A 26289-nucleotide genomic window follows, 5' to 3' on the forward strand; every position below is an offset into this window, starting at 1 on the left:
CTTTTGCCAAACCAGGTCCTTGTAACTCACAGGCACTCAGACAAGCCTGCACCAATGAGGAGTATGAGCCAATGAGGCTCCCACTGCCAGCATGTGGGGAGCCCCACTGCATGGTGGATCCTTATTCTCCCCCCCAGTGGTTCACTGATCTGCTTCAAACAAAGAGTTAAGGAAGAAAAATCTCCAAACTATGAAAATCTGGTGCATTTCCTTAGTGTCTCGACAGCACTCCACTTGCCTGCTTACATTATAGTTTGGCAATCAAGGTTGCATAAATGTTGGTCCAGTGCCTAGAAAACTTTTCATTTTAGAAGGACTGTGACCCACCAAGGTCTCTTGTACATGCTTTTTCTCATTTTTCAGCAAACAACCCCCAGTGATTTATAATACCACAGTAGCAAGCACTTATCTTTTTTTTTCCTAATCTTTTAATTGTTTAAGCCAGGAAAGCTTCATAATGTACAACTTTGAACTGTCAAAATTTACAAAACAAAAAGAGAAAAATTTAAAACTGGTCATAAGTCACAAATATCCCCATCAGAACTGTATAGTACAGACATTAAGCTTTCTGTATAACAAATTTAAACCACAGGTCACTTTGCTAATTTTAGGTAAGAGTGCAAAGAGCTAATTGTGTAGTACACCTAAATGTTAAAAGTTATACCATGTAAGCAGATCTGCTGCTGCTATAAAAAATATACAAGTATAAAATTACTTCTACAAAATTGATTCATTGATTTTGTTGCTTGTAATAAAAAAGTAGACTTTAAGAACTTTCCTTCTCAACAAACAACAGTATTTGAAACCTGTCACTGTAGCTGTTATTTGCACAGATGAAACATAATTTAGGTAAATCAGGTAAGGAGAACTTCTTGTTCCAGGACATACATTTGAATGCATAGATATATTGTCTCATGGTATATTTGTTGAACAACACAGTCATACCAGTGCAGAGTGGGATGAGCGCAGGTGTTTCAGGACTGCTCTCTGGTATTACACAAGATAACCAATGGACCACAACACAGTCACTGAGCTACTCGTAACATCACACATTTCTTTGCCATTTGCACCAATGCACAACCTTTAGGGTTCACTAAACATTCAGTGGGTAGAGGGGATGGGTTCCTACACAAAATATTCAGTTTTGTTTGATCAGCAGAGGAGCAGAGAGGTTTTTGGTTGTATTTTTTCAGGATTTCCCTTTGGCTCTGTCACCTTCCCAGATGGCAAAGACAGGTCACCCAGAGAGGGCAGTGGCAGCCAGCTCACACTCAGACACACACACAAGCACACGACGGGTCCTCGGCACCGGGATTCCTCTCTTGTCACTTGGTCCCACACATGTTGATGTTCTTCCCATCGGCAGCATCCTCCACCAGCGAGATGTGGTAGTCGGTTGAAAGGGTGAGGTGGGAGATGCAGCCCACCAGGCCCCGCATGTACTGCCTGTTTGTCTGCAGGGCTATTTCCTTCATGCCACCTGGGGGAAATGCAGTGATGAGAAACTCTACTGACACGGGTTTCTGCTCCCGACTGGCAGCCCGCATGCCCAGCAATGTCATTAGCCTTCCTAGTGCACCTCAAAAGTTAATTTTAATTTACACGTTCCTCTGTGGTTCTGTGTTTGGTTTAGTTTGTTGGGTTTTTTTAATACAGCTTTTAAGCACTTGCAAGTACAGAGGGGATAAGCAGAAGATAATAATGATTAACTAAGATAATTATTATTTATTGCAGAAATCAAAGCATCAGAAAGAGCTGAATAAGCTAGTCGGTTGAAAGGGTGAGGTGGGAGATGCAGCCCACCAGGCCCCGCATGTACTGCCTGTTTGTCTGCAGGGCTATTTCCTTCATGCCACCTGGGGGAAATGCAGTGATGAGAAACTCTACTGACACGGGTTTCTGCTCCCGACTGGCAGCCCGCATGCCCAGCAATGTCATTAGCCTTCCTAGTGCACCTCAAAAGTTAATTTTAATTTACACGTTCCTCTGTGGTTCTGTGTTTGGTTTAGTTTGTTGGGTTTTTTTAATACAGCTTTTAAGCACTTGCAAGTACAGAGGGGATAAGCAGAAGATAATAATGATTAACTAAGATAATTATTATTTATTGCAGAAATCAAAGCATCAGAAAGAGCTGAATAAGCTGTGCCCAGATTCCCAATAAGGTGAGGGGTTCACAGCAGACACTCACTGTTTCCCTCTGTACCTGCTGGGGGTACTCACTGAGTGCACTCAGTGGTGTTGGACCTTTCTCATACCAGTCTACCCCATCCACCCAGAGATGCTTCCCTATGAAAAACAGGCTATGGAGGACCAGAGACCTTCGCCTTGACGTGGGCAGAGCTGGGATGTCCTCCCTGCCTTGCAGCCAGCCCCACAAACACAAAAACGCTCCTGAGTCTTGAATACGAACGGTGAACACTCACCCACATAGAGATCTCCATTGATGTTTAACTGCCTCATTTTCCCAGGAGATTTACCAGTCCTGGCACCATAATCGTCCACAGTTACTTTGCCAGACTGTCCATCCCTGAAAGGAGAAACAAACCTCTCTCATGCATCCAAGAGGGAAGATGAGAAGCAGCATCTCCCCATCACTAGGAGAGCAGAATGATTCAGTGCTTGGCAGGGTTCATGGAAAAGTCTTGGGACTGCAGAACCAGCAGTTTCCAATGACAATCCAGACCCTTTAGTGTGGTTTTTCTTTTTATAGGGACTAAGATGTCAGAGACCTGCAAAGGGTGGGAGATGTCAGAGACCTGCAAAGGGTAGGAGATGTCCAATGGAAGGACACATTTGCAGAAGAGAAAAAACTGAGAAATAAGTAGATTATACATCTCAGAGAGGACAGACAGGTTCTGCTGTGTTGATAAAGATCAGATGTAATATAAAAAGTCAACAGCAGAAGCTTCAACAGAAAGGAAGAAAAGGGCAAGCTAAGGTAGAACATACCTGGAAGTAGTTTTGTTTCCTCCTAGAGTTTTTAGGCCACTTCCATTGTATATGTGGTCAATAACTGCATTGACAAAAGAACCATTTGATGGGCTCCTGTTCTCACTCAATTTGGTGACACTTTGAGCTAATGTTAGCTAGTGATTTCCAGGGAACTGATATCCCAAGAAGAGAAGGATGCATGCTTTCCCTGCTGGGCACAGTCACCTCCCATGAGGTAATGAGTTATAAATATGAGTTATATATACACTGCAAGATGTCTGCACCTCCTCCAAATAGAAAAAGTAGGCATACACTGTCTGGGCTCCAGTGCTTGTGCCAGCCCGCAAAATGCTCACTAGGGAATTTCAAAATGCAGACATTGAAGAAAAGCACTCTTAACCCAAATGGTATGGGCTTAAGAGCATGTCTGTCACAACCCCAGAATAGCACTGCATGACTTTGGCAGCCTGCCTCAAGCTGTGCTGAGCTTCAGAGTTGGCACTGTCACCTCTAATACAATAATCTTTGTGTACATCGTCCTGAAACAGCCAAGTTGCTAACAGTTCAACTCCTCAGCGACGTGAGAGCATGGAGTGGCAGAGATTCACACCTGGCCAACATCCAGACATGCCAGCGAGCACCTTTAATGGCAGAGTGGCTTCAAACCCCTCCCAGATGAAGCACGGCCACTTACCGAACAGCCTTGACCCTGTGCCACCGGCCATCACTGAAAGAGCCGTTCACCATGATGGAAGCAATGCCACTGCCCAAATTGTAGCTACAAATAATAATAATAAAAAGCATTAAAAGTGTATTGTGTCCCTTACAATGACTGTCTGCCTGCCAGCTTTCTCAGACCTCCTTACTCTGTGCCCCGTTCACCTGCTCAGCTCAAGAACAACCTTTACAGCTCAGACTTTGGAGAGACTGGTACAGAGTCCTTTGGAGGCTTAGCAGTGGTGTGAGTCAGGCTCACAGAGGAACATGCAAAACTCCCTCCTGCCTCAGCTAGAATGAGTACCATCACCGCCATCCCACGGGAGCAAGGAGGGGGCCTTCTGCATGGCAGTTCCTCTCCAAAACAGGAGGTTATGAAGGTCAGTGACCTACAGACCTTTGGCCTAATGAGTGAGACCAGTGGGAGGCTGCAAACACAGTAAATAAATAAACTATTACAAGAGAAAATAAGTGTGTGATCTATAACAAATCTGCAAATCATCTGAACTATAGGGAAGGTAGAGACCTGTGATGTTAAAAAGGATGCAGCCTAGTAAGTAAATGCAGATAATAATGAAGTTCCCTACTACAACTGCAGCTCTCATTACTTCTTTTTGTTTGTTGCTACTAAAATTACTGAGCAGATAAAACATGCCCATCATGGTTACACTTCAGACATCTTAATTTCTGGTCCCAGAAACCTGGGCAAACCTTCACAAAGGAGAAGTAAATGCTACACCACAGTGACCTATTGGGTGCCTAGCTGCCAAAATAAGCAGGATTAATTAGCCTGAGCTCCTGGATTTGTCTGCATGAAGCTTGGGAGTACAAAGCCAACATCATCTCTTCAAAAAAGACTGAACCAGGAATTAAGTCCATGGCCAGGGTTAGGTACTCGAGAATAGTACATCTGAATTGTCAGCTGCTCAGAGCAAAATGGTTGTTCAAAATTTGACTCCTCTCCAAAAGACTGAGTCTCAAACAAGCGTCTCCTTTTCCCAGGACTCAGATATTAGTCTAGGTTGAGAGCTATAGAAGAATTTGGATAGGCTGGTAGTTTTTTTGCATTTGTTCTTCACCATCTTTTTCAGTGCTCTTTTTCATCATGAGAGTTTTCATTTGGGGTCTTAAATTTTACACCCTCCTAAATGTGTGTGGAAGGTACAGATATTTCAATAAAATCTGGCTGTTTTGGTCTAAAATCTTGCTGTATCTTCATCATTTGGAGATAACAACAACCCTAATAAACATGAACTGTGCCTAGAAAATAGACAGAAATAGATTGGCCACTTACTACCCACCAACTTGGAAAGACAGTTTCTCCCAATGACATTTTAAAAATGCACCATTTCTACAGAGCCAGTGAGGAAGCTAAGAGTTTTTGGAAAGTTAACCATAGAAAACCACACAAACCTCCTCAGCTTTAAATAAATTTTAAATATAAATGTGTAACTTTGTTCTTGTGTCCATGGTAGCAAACAGCACCAGGTAGCTTCAAATTAGCCTAAATTATTAACAAAATCTTTGTCATTTGATCAAGTGTCACACAGCAGTCTGCAATAATTTTTGTAGTTTGCTGTTGCAGTTTTTGTCTTACATGACCTAAAAGGATATCATGAGCAAATATATGGCTTTCAAAAGGCAGGAGTTCCCCCCAAAAAACCTGCAAAAAATAGCAGTCTGCCTAAGTGTCTGCAAGGGAGAAAGCAATTCTGGAGAGAGAGAACATGGCTTCAGACATTTCACAACACTCCCTGGTTTCAGCTTTTTACAGTAATATTATTTTTTTCTTAAACAAGTGGTTCTGTGGATGTTGGCTGTAGCAACGCCTGGCCTGGTGCCAGCTGGGTTGGTGTCACAAGTTGGACATCTGGAGGTTTGAGAAGGTGAACCCTCTGCTGAAGAGTGGTTCTGCAGTCAGTACAGACATCAGCAGGGCATCCTTCCTCAACTCCTGCTCGCTCCTCACACCCTACACCTGTTCTGCTTAACTGAGACGGCAGGGGCTTCAAGGGGAGGGGGGAGTTACTAACAGCACTTGCACCCTCATGGGGTGACTTTTGGAAAACCATACTAAAAATCTGATGCTGTAAAAATTGGAAGAAAGGGAGGGAGTGAGAGGGAATGATGCTAACCTGACAGCACATTGTCTCTTCAGCTCACAGCCTTTCCCAAAGAACAACAGGGCTCATCACTGAACAAAACTTTGATGCAATTGTCTCCCACTATACCAATGGACAAGTGCACTGGATGTGTTGTGGAGATCCCTTTGAGCATGGGTTGTAGTGTATGCAGGAAAAAAAAAAAAAAGGGGGGGAGTGACAGTTTACCTGAATATTAGTGCTCCTTCTTGAAGGCCTAGAGAAATGAAATCACTATTTGGTCGCATGGGACTGTCTCCTCTCCACATCAAAAGACCTTCCTTCATTGTGGTTTTAAACCTCATGAACACATTTGTTCTTGATCCTGATACCCTGTTTTTATGTAGAGAAGAAGGAAAGAGTAGTAAAATATTGAACTGGGACAGTGTTCTTTCAAACAAATCAGAAAGATGATGGCACTATTTTGTCTCCACTAGTCTTGCTGGTTAATGCCTTGTAATTTGCCGATGTGCTGATGTGTGAGACACTCTGGTTCTCATCCCTGCTTCCAGCATTTCAGAGAGGAGGAATTTAACTTGGTCCTCCAGAATCCCAGAAGCAATAGCTACTGGATTATTCCACACAAACAAGATAAAATACATTTTCTCCCCAAGTCTAGTGTGAAATCCAGTCCAGTAGGTTTGCTGGAAGATGCATAAGAAAGGACAAATCAGAAAGTCCTGGTAGGTCAGAGGAACCAAGCTGCTGGCAAAGCCTCCCCTACCTAGTGCCTGAAATAGAGATTGATGCATTTGTTGTAACAACCCAAAATTTTCTGGAATTTGGGCATCTTATAGGATACCAAACAGCCAAAAAGAAGTTTGAAAACCTGAATTCTAGACTAAACCAGGACTTAAAACACTTCATGTCTTCACAGATATCAGCTCTATTTGTCTGTTCTTTGCTCTCAGAAAGCAAACACCAGTCCTTCTCCATATCGGATGTAGCCTGTGCAAACTACTTTTTAAAGGGTGGAAAATGCTCAGATATTATAACAAACTGAGCCATAAGCATATGCATAGAGATCTTTTTTTTCCTGAAATTTAGAAATATGGTAAAGCTTCAAGCAGTATTCAACGTATTCAACACTATTCAAATAGTATTCAACGTCCTCCCACATGATGGTCCTAGCACTATAATGGCTAACAAACAGCATGTGTAGGTTCCCAAGAGGTACATTACCTTTTCAGGATATCTGGGTTATCATATGTGAGGTAACTGCGACCAATAAATTGTGGGATTTCAATTGCTTCAGTAATGGCTGAAAAGCAAATTAAAAAACAAAGATGAGTGTCATTAACTGACATGGAAATGGAAGAAAAACACAGACAAGATTACAGCATTGCCAGCTACAAGCCAGTGGCAAAGAACGGAACATCCAGTTCATACCCAAATGTAAAGACAGTAGTTGCAATTTAAACAGCCAACAGTGCCTTACTTACAGCCTTAATGTCATGGGTCTAATGTATTGCTCCACAGTAAACATCGGCACAGGAAAGTATGTAGTACTGGGAAAACACTGCAAATTTTATTTTTATCCCTGTTTCCACATTCCTTGATTCTCCATGCACTCCAAGCCACCCTCCTGCCAAAGCTTATGCATTAACCAGCCTCTGTTCTTAGTCTAAGAAACTCCTCCCCAGCTCCCAGTGGAGCACCACATGCAGAACACGTGCTGAGACCTCTCTGCAAAGCAAGGCTGGAGGGCAGAAGAGGCAACCTGTGAGCTCCCCATTTTCTCCTTTCAAGTATGTGACTTCGCACAGAGCAGCTGCTGCCACACAGGGCTTACCCCTGGGGAGAAGTGCAGGGGAAGGCTAACTCCAAGGAGGCCATGTAGCTTCCCCCTAATCCCTTTAGGTCTATTGGAAGCAAGAAAGACTATGCTGAAGACTGTGTGACAGGGGCTGCAAAGCCTCTTGATGAATACATTTGACATGCTGCAGTGCTCCCTTGGATGTTGTTCTCAGACCTCACTGGTGTCCCACACATTATCTCCCATTTCTCTAGGGACAGCCCTTTGTACAGCTGTGCTGTACAGCTGATGGGATAGCAGTGCACATTGCAAACAGACCTGGAGCTAGTGTACTGCAGCCCACAGAGAAAACTCTGGCAAAATAACTCAGATATGTGATATATATCCCACATACATCGAGTTTGGCAGACTATGAGCCCTGGCCTGAACAAACTTCCTTTTGAGTGAACATCCTACAGCTCACTGCTGATCTCTCTTCACTGACTGCTGCATTCATATAAGCCAGTTTCAGAAATTCTTTAAAATAGCTGCCTTCATCCTATTTGCTTCTTGAGAACTAATCCCTGCAACCCACAACTAATCCCATCTATATAAATTTCAAGCTTTTCAGGGCATGGATGCTAGATTTCTTTGTGCAATGCAGAGGCTGGCTGGGCCTTAAGAGCTCACTCTAACACAGATATGCAACAATTGGTGTAGTTCAGCAGCCCAGAACGGCAATATGAAATTTAGCCCTAAGTGCTGAGACTGAGAACTTTAGATAGTAAAAAATGCCCATTTTCAACAATGTTGAAATCAGGAAACCTGCCTAATGTGTCTAAAGAAACCATCACAGGCAGTCCACAGCCTGCAGCCTGCCAGCATCAGTGGACGATTGCAAAAGTTGTGTTACACTCAGCCAGACATTCCTCACCAGGCCTAATGCTTTCTGCACTGAACAGTCTCTGATCACAGCAGATGGCAGGACACCATAAAAGAAGCCCTTCTTCCCCCATCACACTCCAGACCAGCATTAGAGCCCTGCTGCCCTTGCTTTTGGCAGAGGAAGGTGCCCAGGCTGTGCAGCAACCCTGGTGCTTGCTCTGGCACTCCGATTTCTGCCATGGAGCTTGATGGACATTTGTCTCTGCTTGCTCTTTACTTACTGCACTGCATTTGGCCACAGAAAGCAGTTTCAGCACCACCCTTGATGCATGCAGGAGCTTCACAACTAGAAAGGAACAGGTGCACTATAGACCACCAAGACTGAACACCTTCACTCCCTCCCTGCTCATCATTTGACTGAGAGGCACCAAAGCTCTCATAATGAGTCACTGTTGAACTCTGAACTGCAGGGCAGCCTGAAGCAGCACCTACTCCTACAAAGCACTCAGTCAGCTGCCTGGTCCCCCTGCTTTGCGAATACAGGGACCAGCTCTGCATTTGCCTGGATGTAGTTTAAAATATCAATTAACAAGGTTTAAGGAAGTACTATATAATCCCATAAATATATTTGATTAATAACAGAAATTTGCTAGGCTTAATGGAAATCCAGTATCTAGCTTGCTAGAGCAGACACAGATACACAATGACAGAGCACTTTTCAAATTATTTGCAGTACTTACTGTTCAGGCAGTAACTTCCACACTCTGCAATGAGTCAGCACAAAACAAAACAAGAACATTCTGGTTTTATTTTTCTATAGCATAAAAGTCTTCCTTCCAGTGACGGTCCAGTTTCATGCCCACTTTTCCAAAAATGCTTGATCCCCACTTCCCTTTTGCATAGGCAGTTATAACCACCTATGAAGGCAGCACTCTTTCATTAATGTTTTGCCCAAGTATTTATATTCGCCTGCTCAAAACACACAAAGATGCAGACAGGTAGGATCAGCACCAAAAACCTCAGATCTGGTTTTCAATTCCTCATGATTCATCATGGTTTATCTGAGGATCAGCTCTAATCAGGGGAAAGAAACAGGACACTGTTCTACTTCACAATTAAGTATAAAGAATTTATACTTTAACACTCCCCACAGTTTATACAGAATATAAAAATCTCAGCAATGCCAGCAGAAATTCTATTGAATCCTAGGCCAACGATCCATTACGATATTAATCAGTATCTCATACACCCGATACCAGCATGATTTAAATTGTTTCATAAGTGATGTGCAATTTTGGAGAATGAGGTGCAGTTCCTCTCAAGAACTTTGTTTTTTCAGGGTCTGGGGATACAGCAGTGCACCAGGACACAGGTTGGAGAACGCACCTTCAGCCTCTCACATACTCTCTAAGTGCTCTAACCAAAATCCTGTTCTGAAGGAGGAGGGGACACACGTGTGAATCCTGCCTTAGCTGTGTCTACATCCTACTGAAGAGACACAGGTAAGGATTATTTTGAGAAATCTGCTCCAGGTTCATTAAAGCTGTCCTGGACTTAGTTTTAGGAGGAGAGACATTCATGCTCTCTACACATCCATCTGCAAAAACTTGGACTTTTGGCACCAGTGCAGGAAGGCATTGAAGGCACCTGAACGGCAGCCACAGGCAGTAGAAGAGAAGACAGACGACTTGCCCAGGCCAGGTTTAAATCTGAGACAAGCTGGATTCACATAGAAATCAAACCCCAGGATTCAGTTAAAGCCAAAGGCACAAGGGGCTTCAGGCTGTCTCCCCGTGGCAGTGCACCCCCTGGGGTGACACTGGGGAGCAAAGCAGTGGAATTCCAGGGAGCAGAGCAGTGGCATGCAGGCCAGGGGCAACACTGCCACTGCCACCAGGCTGCAGTGGCAGCAGGCAGAGCACAGTCTGCCCTCAGGGCTGGGCACAGCTCAGGAGTAGACAGCAGTGAGGAGCTGTGGCCTGACCAGCACACAAGTGCCCACTGAGTAGTCAGGCTGCCACACACCCAAGCTGCAAACCATTCACTTGCCCTGTCTGGCCTTGGAGATCCTGGTACTGCTGCAGATACCATCTTGAAGTCAGGAGCCTGGCACCATGCACCTAACTAAAAAGCCAAAACCACAATTCTCCCTCCTCCCCACAGAGAAGCCAGGATAAATGACGTTGCTCCAGCTGTTACTTAGACCACAACAACGTAAGCAAATGGATTTCTTGCATTGCATTTTAATAAAACGGTTTTGTTCTAAGATACTGGGTTTTGGTTTTGGGGGGTTTTTGGTCCTTTTTTTTTTTAAGAAAAGGCTAATCTGATCATCACAATTTAACCAAAACCACTACTTTTAACTTAAAAATGTGTTCTGGGAGAAATGAAGGAGTGGGTGAAGACAATAATGTCAGTCAGTTCTCTTGAACTGAGTTCGGTGTTGTATTACAAAATCTTCTCTGAGGGACTACTTAAAATCAAGCCTGACGGTAGGCAAACATCTCCATCTAGTGGAGTAACCCAAGGTGCATTTTTTAACACCATGCAGTCCGGAATCTATAATTTGAACTATTACAGTGGCTCTAAGGGAAGAATAATGTGCATTTGGGCAGGTTTTCCTCCTTGATGGTCTCTGTTACCATACCAGAGCAGGGTTTGTGTAGATTGTGAAAATAGCATCGGAGTAGCCAGTGACTAAAAAAGGACTAGACCTTTTCGTATAAGAGAACAGAGCTTGCTGTGAGCCCCAGGGAGGATAAAATTACATGGGTTATTAATACTCATGCGTCAGGACACAACAATCACTGGCTGGAGGACGTTGGAAGGAATTCCCCCTTTGTATAGCACTGCATAATTAGGAAGGTGTATGAAGTGTATGCTCATGTTGGCCACCACAAAAAAACAGATACTAGGCTGCTGGGATAACAGTTACCACATTCCTAAATAACAAAACAAATTCTTCCCCGGGTATGTGGGATGTTCAAAGGCAGCTCTAATTTCTAGTTCAAGCGGCATGTATACCAGTAGTTGTAGGTGCCAAACCTCTCATTTTGGGGATCAGATCCAGATTGCTGGATTGAAATGCAGTCATGGTTACCTTTTTGGCAGTGCTGCCCATCAAAACCCAGGGGACAGTCACATTCATAGCTGTCCTGTGCGTCAGGACACAACAATCACTGGCTGGAGGACGTTGGAAGGAATTCCCCCTTTGTATAGCACTGCATAATTAGGAAGGTGTATGAAGTGTATGCTCATGTTGGCCACCACAAAAAAACAGATACTAGGCTGCTGGGATAACAGTTACCACATTCCTAAATAACAAAACAAATTCTTCCCCGGGTATGTGGGATGTTCAAAGGCAGCTCTAATTTCTAGTTCAAGCGGCATGTATACCAGTAGTTGTAGGTGCCAAACCTCTCATTTTGGGGATCAGATCCAGATTGCTGGATTGAAATGCAGTCATGGTTACCTTTTTTGGCAGTGTGCCCATCAAAACCCAGGGGACAGTCACATTCATAGCTGTCCTTCTTGGGAACGCAGGTGCCTCCATTTGCACATGGCGAGCTCACGCAAGGGTGGGCAGCATTTGCTAGGTTGACTCCAAAAGTGAAATCTTTCTTCACATCGATTGCCCGGTCATTCAAGATAATCTATGAGGTAAAAAAAAAATAAAAAATAAATAAAATAATTAATTTTAATAATAAATTCATACTCAAGCCCTCCAAACTTTCAGTATTGCTGTGCTAGTCAGAAGACTTCTCTAAAAGACCTCAGACAAAGGTAACCATAAATTTTCGGCCAAAAAACCTATATCTTGTGATGAGTGTTTTCCAGTTGCAGCAGTCCAACTCATTATGTTGCTCACCCTGACCAGCTGGAGATGAATTTATATTATGTTTTGTGACACAGACTTAGGCAACCTCCATATGGGGTGACGCTGTGTGGGATTTACCCGTTGTGTCTGAACACCAGCAGAACTGTGAGCTAGGACTGTAAAATTAGATGAGCACTGTTGAGGGAAAACATTTCTGAGCACAGGAAACCCCCCAGGAGACAAGTGTTGACAACAGAAATACTAAGAGAACAGCCTGTTTTTCACATTTTCTGTTGCTTTCTGGGATCTCTTCTTGCCTGCAAGAAGCTAGAGATCCAAGAATGGATAAAAAACATTATTAATGTCTTCACAAAACTGTTTGTATCTAAACCAAGGAGAACTGTTAAATGTTGGGATTTTTCCTATGTGTCAACAACGTATGTTCTCCAATATAAACTGACACTTTTTATAACCTCAACTGATATCTTGGCAAAGACTTTATGTGTGGATACAACTTCTGATCTCAGCCACATGACAAGAAGAAGACTGTTTTCACAAAGACACATTTTTTAAAGCCAGAAACGAGAATGGCCTGTTACTCTGACTCCTGCGTAACCCAGATGATGGACCTTAGGGGGACTTGCTAGGGAGAAGAGATTGTATCAAGTCAATATATTTGGTTTCAAACAGCATTGAACAGGTACAACAGCAAAAAGCATCCAGTCTTGAAATAAAGACAGACCAGTGAGGACTTCACTATCTTTTCAGCCTCTTTTTAACTTAAAAATTGTAAAGAAGGGAAGGCAGTAAGGTGTTTAAGTACTGTGTGGTACAAGAATACTATAGCTAGGCTGGGATACACTTTTTGCAGCTTCTTTTTCACTCTTTACTGTTTTGGTTACCTCAGACATTTAGCTGTCTTAGTGTGCACACCTTGAAGTCTTTGAGCATTTCTTCTGTTAGTTTATTTATATATTTTTGCTGAAGGGCACTTTGAAGCTTCTAATCTTGATACAGCTTCATGCATCATTCTGAACTTGATGCCTTATTGGCTTCTGATCACATAATAGTACAGTATGAAAACTACAGCAGTGGTAATATTTTCTGCCTATTAATATTAAAATGGCTTTTCACTGTGAAGTATGTGTTTAAGCACTTTCTGGTGGGCTCCTGAGGTGAAATGTTGGATTATTTTTAATATTGACAGTAACATAAGGGCAAGCTTTCACCTGAACTGTGTACTAAGTGAGATGGAAATAAATATCTCCAGTGTTACTCTGGGCACATACCTTCTGGATGCTCCCACTGAAGGGCCTGAGGATCCCAGAGTTCTTCTTCACATCATCATAATTAGGGACTCCACCAATAAATATTTCAGAGCTGCACTTAATCTGTGTAAAAGCCCCCTGCAAGAAGGAAAAGGAAAACATTTTTCAAACGTATTTCAAACTTGGTATACTGAAGTAAGAAAGAGGAGAGAGGAAACTGACTGATTTCGACTTCTGACTGCCCATCTAGCTGTATTTGCAATTAGATGAGGAACATAGATGTGACTTTAGAACCAGAACAAGGTTCATAATTTTAAAATCAGAATGAAGTCCAGAGACTCGCTTAATCTTTCCAACATCTGCAAAGCTAATCCATTGCAAGATGTGGGGTTAAATGGAAGAAATTTAAGTTTGCATTAGCTACCAGAAGTGAATACCAGAAGCTCAGGATACCTAATGGGACTAGTCAGTGTCATGGAGTGAACTGGCAGGTGTAAGAACAGATTAGCTGTGTAACTCCAGTCCTGCAGAAGCTCCTGTGATTTCTTTGTTGGGAGCTTTCAGACAACCTCCTTGTCCTCCTGCAATGCAGCACTTGGAGAAAAAAAAAATTTTAAAAAAAATCTCATCTATCTTGACCCATCTATCTAAAGAGATCTCAACTGCTCTGTTTGAATGTTTCCCATTCCCACTCGATTGGTTTCTTGACAGAAAAATAGAATTTCAGTCTTTTTAATTTCCTCAAGAGAAGTCTAAGCTTTAAATATTTTCCCAGTTTGCAGAAAATCTTGCAGATTCTTCTGCTAACAGAATTTGGAGTTTGGTTTTCTAACCAGACTTTCTACTGGGAAAAAATAAGAAGCATTTTCTAAGCTGTTCTAGCCTCAAGTTCTTGGGATGAAAAAACATCTCTGTGTATGCATTTGAGTGCCTAAGAGTGAATACTCTGCTTGGTACAAGCAAATTTTAACCTTATTAAAAACTTCACTCACTATAATTCTTAGTCAGCGAAGAATAAAATACAAGCCTTCAACTGTCTAGGTATTCCACCTCTTACTCTGTACTGAAAGCTTATTTAGAAGGAAAAGCCAAAGAAACAATTCCCCTTCAGCCTCCTTCTTAGCATAATACAGAGCAAGGTATAAACAGGACGTTTCATCCTTCTCCAGTTATTGCCTTTCACAGAGCACACATTGTTCAAAGGAATTAGCCTTAACCAGTAACAATCAAGAAAAGAACCTCAATAACGTGTGAGAACCAAACTCAAAAATGTGAGTCCCCAGGTCCACCGGCAAGAGCAGTAAGGTTGTGATTTCAGCTGCCTTTACAAGGATACCTGTCTTCAGAGGGTAGACTTCATGTGCAAAATTCCAGTTTTGGGCTTAAGAAAATGATGCTCTAACATGTACACTTTTTTGAGCTCATAAGATCTTTAAGAGCAGCCTGGGTTGTTTAGGATGCAATCATTTTTTTGTCTAACAGCCCTTTTCATGACAACCCATGTCATATGCTCACCTCTGCCATCCCTTCCACTGGCTTTTGTTTGTCCACTTGTAAGATACCATTCTTTGCTGTGCGAGACACTTGCAATTCATGCCATTGGCCCAGACTGACAGGTTCTTCACTCCTGTTTTAAGGGGAAGAAAACTTTCAAGTATTTATTATCTTTTGCCTTTCTGGTATTTTCGAATATTTTTGTCATGTTAAAAAGTCAAGCCCTCTGGGATTATTTTGTAAATAAAAAAATTAAAATAAAACACTGTGTTTCTTTTCTTATAAGGAAGTAATACAATTTCTTAGTCTCATCAGCAAAGCAAAATAAGACCATGCTCCTACAGCATATAACAAGCATTCTACTTTCATTTGTAAATCAAACATTTCTATAAACAACATGCATCTAATCTACCTCCAAGCTAATTTTTTTACTCAATCATTTATAAGACATAAATACAAATTTTTGTCTGAGCTGTACATCCTGATTTCATAATGACATAAGCCTAGAGATAAAGCTTCCCACTTAGTGGTCAGTCTAGTCCCATATTCTTTGTTTTTTTTTAAAAACAGAACTCCTCTGTTTTGGGCTGATTTGCTCTATTTATGCAGTTCATTACAGTCACAACCACACACACGACATGCAGCCCCGGCTGCTGTACATTAAGGGGAAGTAACTAAAATACAACCTTAATGATGTGATGAGATCCTGGCTAGGAACAATAATCCCCACTTGTGCAAAGCATTCACCAGTCTCAAAGGAAGTATTTTAAAACTGTTCTTAACAATCTTTATTAGTTGAGGTCTAATATGAATAGCAGCCTGTATAAAGGGCAAAACCCCATTGCCCTTTACAACTTCTACAGAACTTTTTATCTGTTTTTCAGATGTCATTTTACTACATTGGTTAAGACATTTTCTGTCTAAATGTTATCTTGCAGTCTTTCCTCCAGAAGCAATGAAAACTTGTGTTTGATTCAGTAGTCAACTAGAAAAATCAGAAACTGGGACACCCGAAGACTTGCAGTGGAACAAAAACAACAACAACAACAACAAAAAACCCCAAACTGTTTGAGGTGAAAGAATGTCTTATTTTCAGGCTATTCACATTTAAAAATGAAAAAGATACATATAAAAATGAAAGAACTGAAAAAAACTGTGATTTGAAATAGTGAGTCAATAGTGATTTGAATGCCAATTTTAAAAAGTGCATCATGTTGAAAATGTGAAAATAACAGTTTCACTTTTTTCTTTCTTTTTTTCTGATCAGTTGTTGTATCTATTTTGCTGCTCAGATTTTCTCATTTTAATCTCATTGGAGGATGCTGGCAATAGTCTTTGACTCTTGGTTCAGCAAACCCCCATAAAAATATCACTGAACAATACCACTCACTTGTCCTTTTTCCTATGTAGGGGCATTTGAGGTTTAACTACCTTGGGTAAACAAATAGGCAACAGAATTTAATCACCTTGAAAAGTCAATATACATACACAAAAGAAACAGATAAACTTGGCTACTTAATAAGTGGCAATATATGCATTTTATCTCCTCTGCTGATTAGGTTATCACCATGCTAACCTTCCTGCTCTGCTAGATTTAATTATAATTAGGGATGATTAAGCCTTGAAGAGTCATCACTTCAGAGTTTCATGCTATTTCTTGGATTCACAGGCTTTCTGAAACCAGCATTAGTTTTGTAATGCTTTTTGCAGGCATTTCAACACTTTTGGCTCCTCATGTGCTGTGGGTTTAAGGACTGCTTTTCCCCAAGCAAACCAAACCTTAAAAAATACACCCAGTGATTATGATCTTGACCTTGTGGATGTCTAGCCAAGAGAAATCCCAGGGGACAACAAATTCTCCCCTGAGACATGTTGGTAAAGAGCTCAGTTTCTACATCTATGAGTCTGCTCTGCATCCATGCTTCTCCCAGAGACCCCTGTACACGGTGCTGTTTCCATCCTGGGACACTTCAGGCCAAACCTGAACTTTACCAACATCAGCTTCCCTTCTATTGCTACTGATGTACATAAATCAGCTTGCCTCGTCCTTAATTACAAAGACATTATAATCGTGTTCTGACGATATTACAATACTTAACAGTCTGATTCTATGGAAAACATAGTCAGGATGACCAGAGTGACTATCACCAAGAGTAGGCATGAAATACTATGATGAAGATCAGGGCAGACTTTTAAGTGTGTATTGGCTAAGCAGGCATGAAAACAAGGAACCTACTTATTTAATCACTGACAGACCTGATAACAGGCTGTGAGTTGCACACCTCATCTAGAAAAAGGAGCTAAACAGGACATCCTGAGAATGTTTAATGAAGCCTCACGGGTCTCCCCCATTACTCTTTTTCCCCAACACATGTCATTCATGTCCTAGCTTGTGTCCTGCTCACTTGTCTGCTTTCCAAGAGAAAGAGGTAGTTTCCACTCCCAGGCACATATTTGTGGCTTTTGCCACATTTTACAGGCCTATATATCAGTTAAACTTTATTTTGAAGTGCTTTGGAGCACTATAATATACAAGGTGGGGGGAGGGGGAAGAGGTGTGGGGAGGAGGGGGGTGGCAGGGAGAGTGGGGTGAGGGGGTTTGGAAGGAGGAGGGCAGGGAAATTATGTCTGATTAATGTCTTATGCTTGCCAGCAAGAGGAATTAGAAGATTTCAGGCTGTTGTTAGAAGAGCCATTTCGGGTTGGAGCAAAGGTCTCTGACATTGTCTATTTCTGCCACTTTTCACTAAAAGAACAGGGCAAGTATGGAGTGATTCTTCCCTTGATATATCCTCCCAGCTTCTGGCAATGTCTCATTTAGCAATTTCCTGAGTCAGAGGCTGCATCCGCACAATTGTGTTTGATCTTCCGCAATGGAGCTTTCTTCAAATTTGCCTAACTTTTTCTGTTGTTGTTAATTCATTTATAGTTATGGCATCTGTTACCTGCTGTGACAATTAGTTTCCACAATTTGTTTATGTGCTGTCTGAAAACAAAACAAAACAAAACAAAACAAAACAAAAAAAAACGGCCTTATTTTCTTTGCTGCTTTTTGGTTTGCAGTTTCACCAGTCTCCTAATTCATCCATAATGAAAAAATACAGAATAATAATTCCATGTTTAATTCAATGTCTTTCACAATACGAAACCTTCCACCAAACTCTCTTTTCCAGGTTGAAGGGTCCTGCTCTATTTGTTGAAGTTGTTTCCTTCCCTCCTCCTCATACCAACATGACGATTCTTTTTCAGTTTTGCTAATTTCTTCTGAAATGAAGTGACCAGAATGGCAGCAAGTTTTTGAGACGGTGTATTGTGGATTTTTGCATGGCATTGTTCTTTATTCCATTCTTCATAATTTTCTGTATTGTATCTGCATTTTTCTGTATTTGTCTCTAAGTCGTTAGCTGTTGTTTTCACAGAAATACCCATGATGATTCCAGTATCTCTCTTTGTCTGACAGCACTAATTGTATTGTCACAGCTGTGTAATATTAGGCTTCAGCATGATTCTGATTTTTGCTCCCTAGAAATTTCATCTCTTCCTTTGTCAAGGGAATGAGTTTCTTTGCTTGAGTCCTCATTCAGTGGAAAATCAGTACATTTCTCCTAATGGTAGTATAGCTGAAATTCTTAATGTCCATCCACAGGAAACACATGGTATGCAAGACTTGCAGGCACTGTACACATTTTGCACAAGCTTTCTATAGATTATTTCTAAATATTAGCCAGTTGGCTGGACCACATCCAGCCCTTTGGACCACATCCAAGGTATTGAGTGCCTCTGTTGAGCCCACTGCCTTTCCAGAAGAGGCCAGGGAACAGCGGCACAGAGACTGAGCACTCAGATACACAGACAGAGAGAGCAGCCCTTTTTGAAGTGTTTTATTGCTCCTATCCTGGGCACTAATTTTAGGACCAGAGAGGTGATCCTGCCCCTCTACTCGGCCTTCGTGAGGCTGCACCTTGAGCATTGTGTGCAGTTCTGGGCACCATAGTATGAGAAGGGCGTTGAGGCGCTGGAGAGGGGGGAAGAAAAGGGCAACTAGGCTGATTAGAGGTCTGGAGATCAGGTCTTATGAGGAGAGGCTGAGGGAGGTGGGGCTGCTCAGCCTGGAGAAAAGGCAGCTGTAGGGAGACCCCTTTGATTTCCAGAACTACCTGAAAGGAGGTTGCAGTGAGGTGTGTGTTGGCTTCTTCTCCCTAGTGACCAGCAATAGGACAAGAGGAAATGGGGTCAAGATGCGCCAGGGAGGCTCAGGCTGGATATTAGAAAAAAATTCTTCACAGGAAGAGTGGTGAGGCATTGGAACAGGCTGCCCAGGGAGGTGGTGGGAGCATCATCCCTGGACGTGTTCAAAAAAGGTGTAGACATGGTGTTTCATAAGCCGGTTTAGATTGTAGAGTGGGTGGATGGACTTGATGCTCTTGAGGGTCTTTCCAACCTTGACGATTCTATGATTTTATGAATCATTCTTAAAAGGTATGTCTTTGTCTCAGAGCCTGGGTGACTTCTTTAAACTATGTATTTATCTTTTAGATAACTTAAGCTATTAAAATTGGATATTAGCTTCAGATGCCCCAAAAAACAGTACTATGAGAAAAGAGGGGACCTGGTATATCTTCCTGTGACACCTCCAGTCTGGTACGTACTGCCTGGAACTGGAGAGCAGGGAGGAGGATGTTCATAAAAGTGCCAAGATTGTGCCATTCTGTGGCTAGAAAGTATATGCATAAAATATTTACAGATCCCCTCACTGGCTATGGTACAATAAGAGAATTTAGACAATACAATACAGATCTGCAGTAAGACATGGTAACACTTATAATAAAGCTTTGAAATACAAACTTATGTAGGAAGAAAATTCTGTCCCATTGAACACAGTTCCTTAGGCACTAGATGCTCATGGGGTCCCAAAACTCATTAAAGGTTATTATTCTTTCCAGCCCACTCCTCTCCTGGGTCAGCACCATGGCACTGTTGGAAAGCAAACATAAGCAATGCTGTTTACCTGATAACAGCCGTTCCTGAGCCACAGTCAAACCTGAACTCCACATAACCAGCCACCATGTTAATGGAGAGGAAATCTTTGCTGTCTGTGTCATAGCTGTACAAAAGGACACCAGTCTCTAAATCTGGACGAAATGTCATCTCAAACTCCATGAAGGAAAGGTAATTCTGTGGTTCCAAGGGCCAGGGAGTGCTAGCAAATGACTTTAAGGACTCGTTGAACTGAGGTATGGCCAAGGTGAGTGCTGGAAATCAAGAATACACAAGCAGGTCACTTGAGGTTTCAAGGTGAGGGATTGACTCCTACCAACCAGTGTCAGTTCCCTTTGACAGATACTCAAAGTTAACATTAAGAAAAACAGCATAAAAATTCTGTCTTCCAAGTTAAAAACTTTTTTTTTTTTAGATCTTAGCCAACATTGCTTACATCCTTAATCCCTTCCTTTTCCAGGAATGTATTTGTGTTACAAAGCTTTGTGCTCCTTTTCTTTAGTGATTCACCAGTGTTTTTCAAAGTAATAAGCATGTACAGAATAGGTGGTGATATGAAAAATTCCCTAGCACAGAAAATAATGTTGTATATATTTGGCTATTTGTACTTCTGAGATTTCTGCAGGAAATCCATACTGGGTCCTTTACACTCCAGAATATACAACCAACATTGATTTTTAGGAGAAAAGTGGTGATTTTTTTAGAGTTAATAATGTGCAGCTGAGGAGTGGTGCACTATTCTAACTTCTGAAATGTATGTCTGAGATAATTATAGTTAGTTGAAACAAATAAAAAGGTTTGAGAATCACTGGTTATATAGGAGCTGGGAGTGAATGGTGGGGGAGGATTCCACTGTGTGGTTTTAAAAAGATTAAGTAAGAAGTACTCTCTTCTGTCAGCGTAATAGCGTAAGACCTCCTTGGATGTCACTATGTAGAAAACACACACATGAAAAGAAGCTCAGCATTCTCTCACCTTCCTCACAATGATGACCTTTAAAACCAAGAGGGCAAAGGCAAATGTATGAATCTGCTTTGCTCGCAGTGCAGGTACCACTGTTGATGCAGGCAGCCTCGTCACAGATGCCACTGCTACACTCGCCTAAACACAGAGTTAGAACATTGATATATCAGACAAACTTGTCAAAGAAGATTTATTTGGCTGTTGGTCATTGCTACTAATGAGTATGATCTGCACTTCTGCCTAGATTCTTTCTTAATTTGTCAAATGGTGTGCAATTCTGACAATGTAACTTGAATTTTAGCATTGAATGTTTTAGTACCAGACCAGGAAGGGACCTTAAAATTAGCAAAAAGTATCCTTTATTAAAATATCATGACAGCTGTAGCTTTCAAGCAATTCCTTGGATCACTTATCTTTTGTTCTTGTTCCTATCTCTATTTCTCATAAAATAGAAGTCTCTTCAGATTGTTTAGAAGCACTGTGATTCATTTAATTACAATCAACTTAAGTGCTTCTTTGTTCACTGTAATTCATGCCATGGTAAGCACAGAAGACGTTAACCATCAGCAACTAATCTTATTAACTAAGATGAGGTTGTCAGCCCTCTTGTCAGCCACTAAAAGGGATCCATATCATGAGCATACGGGGTTTTTAAGAAACATTTCTACTGTGTTGGCACACCAACTAAAATAACAGGGAAATTATTTCTGTTTGCTGGAATTAAGCTGAAACTGTTGTAGAACAATTAATTTACTAATTAACTTCTTAAAACTGGTATATGCAAGGTTGCTTTTGTTTACTTTCTCCTCTATTTTATTTTCTGATTAAGCAATGCTCCCCTCATGGAAGTAATAAACTGACTTTATACATAAAGTATAAGACATCTGTGGTACACAAATGCAACCACATCATCAGGGGCAAAGTGTTTGTGACAAACTAAGAATTCCACATTTACTTAGAGGCACAATGGAATACCACCTCTGAGATGACACAGGTGTCATGAGGCAGCTCTGACAGTAAATACTGAAGGACAGTTTTGTTAACAGAAATGACTGAGAGAAGTCTTGCAAAACTACTGTAAGAAGAGGATATGCCCTCTGGTTGTAAAGACAGTTTCCACACCAGGGCACTATAAATCAAAACCCACTTGGATGCGTTCCTTTGTGGCCTGTCTTAGGTGATCCTGCTCTGGCAGGGATGTTGGACTCTATGATCTCCAAAGGTCCCTTCCAATACCCAACATTCTATGATTCTGTGAAATCTTCAATAAGGTGCTGGCACTAGCACAGCACCAGCTTTACAGATTGGTTTCCTATCCCACAGCCAAAAGTGTGCAGATGTAAATGGTTGATGACGTCCAAGGTGGAAAAAAACCTTTTCTCATCAACTCAGGACAGAGGCAGTAATAACTCTTATGTCATCTGGTACAACTCCCTGCTAGACCTGACTAGTCTTGTCTTGTACTTCCACGAATCTCCTGCCAGGTCCATTTTCCATTGTAGAGAGCAAAGCAGTCATAACAGAGGGCTCCAGGGATAATCCAAGGAGCATAAGCAAAATAGAGAAGTCCCCTGCACAGGAATAGGGTCTCCTTCTTTGTGGGAGGGGATAATTACCCCTTCAAATGGCTCCTCCATGCCCAGCAAGGGTGCTTGCCATGGTCAGTGAGCCATATTTCCCATTCTGTCGTTCTGTCTCCTGTTCTAATGGCCATGGCAAACTGGAGCAGGACAAGTATCTAGTCTCTGAGAACCTCCACATACTTATCAATTTTTGCAACAGAGCACTAGCTCTGTTTTACACATCAGTAAACAGAGCTAAGACATATGAGTATACCAGGACCTAGATGCATCGAGTTTGAGACAAACAGAAAACTAAGACAGAGCTCATCTTTACTGCATCTTCTGAACTCTGAGTCAATGCTGGAAGTAAATTCAAACAGATCAAAGTTAAATGATGTCTCTGAGAAACAGAAAAGGACAAGGAAATAACAATAATGGTACGGGTCTCAGGCCCACTGGTTGAGGGACAGCTTGAACTGGGGAGTCATGGTATTTAAGGACAGGCTGCTCTCACAATGTCTCAGCGACTTATCACAGTGTTCAGACCAGCACCAGTGACTACACCTAAATGACAAACCACTGGTCTGATGGCTGTGTCTGCCTGGGTGTGGTGGCAGACAAGGAAGGAGGGGAGCTGCAGTGAGAGTACAGGGCCCTGCCTTGCCTGCTCCGAACCACAAGCACTGCCTCCCACATCAGCCCCTGCACTCACCATCAGGCAGGACTTAAACTGCAGCCAGCAGAGACAGAGCAGGAGCAGGATGGGCCCCTCTTCTCCCTGCATGCAATTTTACGGCCCATGTGCCACAGCACCATTGATTTATACACAACACCAGCAGAAAACAAACAACAGACTGGCTAGCAAAAGCCATCCCTAAACCCCAGCAGAGTGGACTTGCAATTTATTTATTTTAAGATTAACTTACATGGCATACTGTTTGCGAGTGTCTCCTGGAACAGTTTCTGGCATGGTGCTTGAGATAAGCCATGTATTTACTGCAGTGGTTAAGTATTAGTATTGGCATAACTGAAGTTCTCCTGTTTATTGTGTACTGCAGATACACAGCACTTGAATCATAGAATCATAGAATCATAGAATCTTAGGGGCTGGAAGGGACCTCGAGAGATCATCTAGTCCAACCCCCCTGCCAGAGCAGGGTCACCTAGAGTACATCACACAGGAACGCATCCAGGTGGGTTTTGAATGTCTCCAGTGAGGGAGACTCCACAACCTCCCTGGGCAGTCTGTTCCAGTGCTCTGTCACTCTTACAGTAAAAAAAATTTTTCGGATATTCACCTTGAACCTCTTATGCTCCAATTTACACCCATTACCCCTTGTCCTATCACTGGTCATCAATGAAAAAAGCCTAACTCCATCTCCCTGACACTCACCCCTTACATATTTGTAAACATTGATGAGGTCACCCCTCAGTCTCCTTTTCTCCAAGCTAAAGAGACCCAGCTCCCTCAGCCTTTCCTCATAAGGGAGATGTTCCACTCCCTTAATCATCTTCGTAGCTCTGCGCTGGACTCTCTCGAGCAGTTCCCTGTCCTTTTTGAACTGAGGGGCCCAGAACTGGACACAATACTCCAGATGTGGCCTCACCAATGCAGAATAGAGGGGGAGGAGAACCTCTCTTGACCTACTAACCACACCCTTTCTAATGCACCCCAGGATGCCATTGGCCTTCTTGGCCACAAGGGCACATTGCTGGCTCATGGTCATCCTCCTGTCTACCAGGACCCCCAGGTCTCTTTCACCTACACTACTCTCCAGCAGTTCAGCCCCCAACCTGTACTGGGACATGGTGTTGTTCTTCCCCAAATGTAAAACTCTGCACTTCCCCTTGTTGAATTTCATCATGTTTCTCCCCGCCCAACTCTCCAACCTATCTAAGTCTCTCTGAATGGCAGCACAGCCTTCTGGTGTGTCAGCCACTCCTCCCAGCTTAGTGTCATCAGCAAACTTGCTGAGGGTACATTCTATACCCTCATCCAGGTCGTTGATGAAGATGTTGAACAACACCGGTCCCAGCACCGACCCTTGTGGGACTCCACTAGTAACACACCTCCAACCAGATTCTACCCCATTGACTACAACTCTCTGACTCCTTCCTTTCAACCAGTTCCTAATCCACCTCACTTCCTGGTCACCAAACCCATACCTGATCAACTTATCCACAAGGATGCTGTGGGAGACGGTGTCAAATGCTTTACTGAAATCAAGATAAACCACATCTACCGCTCTACCATCATCTATCCACCTAGTAATTTCCTCATAGAAGGCTATGAGGTTAGTCAAACATGATTTACCCTTGATAAAACCATGTTGACTGCTCTTGATGACCCCCATGTCCTTGATGTGCCTGGAGATAGTGCCAAGAACAAGTTGTTCCATCACCTTTCCAGGGATGGAGGTGAGGCTGACCGGTCTATAGTTACCCGGGTCCTCCTTCTTGCCCTTCTTGTAGACTGGAGTGACATTTGCTATCCTCCAGTCCTCAGGCACCTCACCTGTTGCCCATGACTTACTGAAGATGATGGAGAGTGGCCTAGCAATGACCTCCACCAGCTCCCTCAGCACCCTTGGGTGCATTCCATCTGGACCCATTGATTTATGGATGTCCAGATTACTCAACTGATCCCTAACCCAATCCTCATCTACCATGTCAAACTCTTCCTCTATCTTGACTTCTTCTGGGGCTATATGAATCTGGGGCTCATAGGGAGACCCTGCAGGAGTGAAGACAGAGGCAAAGAAGGCATTCAGCACCTCTGCCTTCTTTATATCCTCTGTCACCAGGGCTCCCACCTCATTCCTCAATGGGCCAATATTGCCTCTAGTGCTAGTTTTGCTAGCTATGTATTTGAAAAAGCCCTTTCTATTATCCTTAACCTGACTTGCAAGGTTAAGTTCCAAGGAGGCCTTAGCTTTCCTAATTGCCTCCCTACATCCTCTGACAATATAAGAGTGTGCAGCCATGTAATGACAGTAAGTCTCTATCCCTAGTTTCAAGTTACACATGGTAGAACCCAGCATTTATTTTCATTGATGTTGATTGTTAATCATACAGTAGTATGTGGAGCATTCATGGATGGGAATGAAGCTAGATGCAGCCCAAAAGGCAACAGAGATTCAGGCTCAGAAAACTTCAGCAGGGCTTTAATCTATCTATCTAAATTCCATACATTCTCAGTGTATCGTGAAATTGCACTCTGATTCCAAAGTCTTATTCTTTTCAGCATCTGTTTCTTGGGCCACTCTGTTCCCCCACTACTCAGAAGTTTGGTCATGTTATCTAGAGAATACAGAGTGATTGTTAGGAAGTTTCTCATTAATCACTTCCTTCTTGGGATGCCAAATGTACAGCTATAGAAGAGAAGAAAGATGACTTTGTGGTTGAAGCATAGCACGGAGAGTTCAGCAACACAGGATTTATTTCCTGCCATTACTACTTATTTTTTTTACTTGAGTTTACTCTTATTCTTAAACTGTTTAGACTGGGAGGTCAATCCACCAAGAATGTTGTTGTCCTGTCATCTTTTCAAGTGCCCGTTATATGTATAAAATAGAGATTAATAAATAAGACATGACTAGTTAATTAACTTCCCTACTTCTTAATCTTGCAATGTGTGAGGGGGAGATGATGTTGTAACACCATAAAGCTGTTGAAATAATTTATTACATGTCATTTTAAAAACATATTGGAAATGAAAACACTGGATGGGCAACAGGAAAGCTTGTTCGACTCATCAGTAATTGGCTTTCATGGGAAA

At 42.2% G+C, this 26289-nt stretch overlaps 1 protein-coding gene across 1 annotated transcript in view; it reads right to left on the bottom strand.

Annotated features, from left to right (window-relative positions):
* Positions 1 to 1325: 1325 nt before the first annotated feature.
* The window catches only part of EGFLAM (EGF-like, fibronectin type III and laminin G domains), a 62783-nt gene continuing 37819 nt past the window's right edge, over positions 1326 to 26289 (bottom strand). Inside the window, exons 15-24 of the mRNA XM_010008751.1 lie at positions 20962 to 21087; positions 19997 to 20240; positions 15010 to 15121; positions 13516 to 13632; positions 11882 to 12062; positions 6972 to 7050; positions 5979 to 6122; positions 3626 to 3709; positions 2424 to 2527; positions 1326 to 1480 (exon numbers count right to left, since the gene is read on the bottom strand). Of these exons, the coding sequence (XP_010007053.1) occupies positions 1326 to 1480; positions 2424 to 2527; positions 3626 to 3709; positions 5979 to 6122; positions 6972 to 7050; positions 11882 to 12062; positions 13516 to 13632; positions 15010 to 15121; positions 19997 to 20240; positions 20962 to 21087 (1346 nt within the window). The remainder of the gene's footprint in view (positions 1481 to 2423; positions 2528 to 3625; positions 3710 to 5978; positions 6123 to 6971; positions 7051 to 11881; positions 12063 to 13515; positions 13633 to 15009; positions 15122 to 19996; positions 20241 to 20961; positions 21088 to 26289) is intronic.

Source organism: Chaetura pelagica, unplaced genomic scaffold, assembly GCF_000747805.2.
Source record: "Chaetura pelagica isolate M959 unplaced genomic scaffold, ChaPel_1.0 scaffold31, whole genome shotgun sequence".
NCBI classification, from domain to species: domain Eukaryota; kingdom Metazoa; phylum Chordata; class Aves; order Apodiformes; family Apodidae; genus Chaetura; species Chaetura pelagica.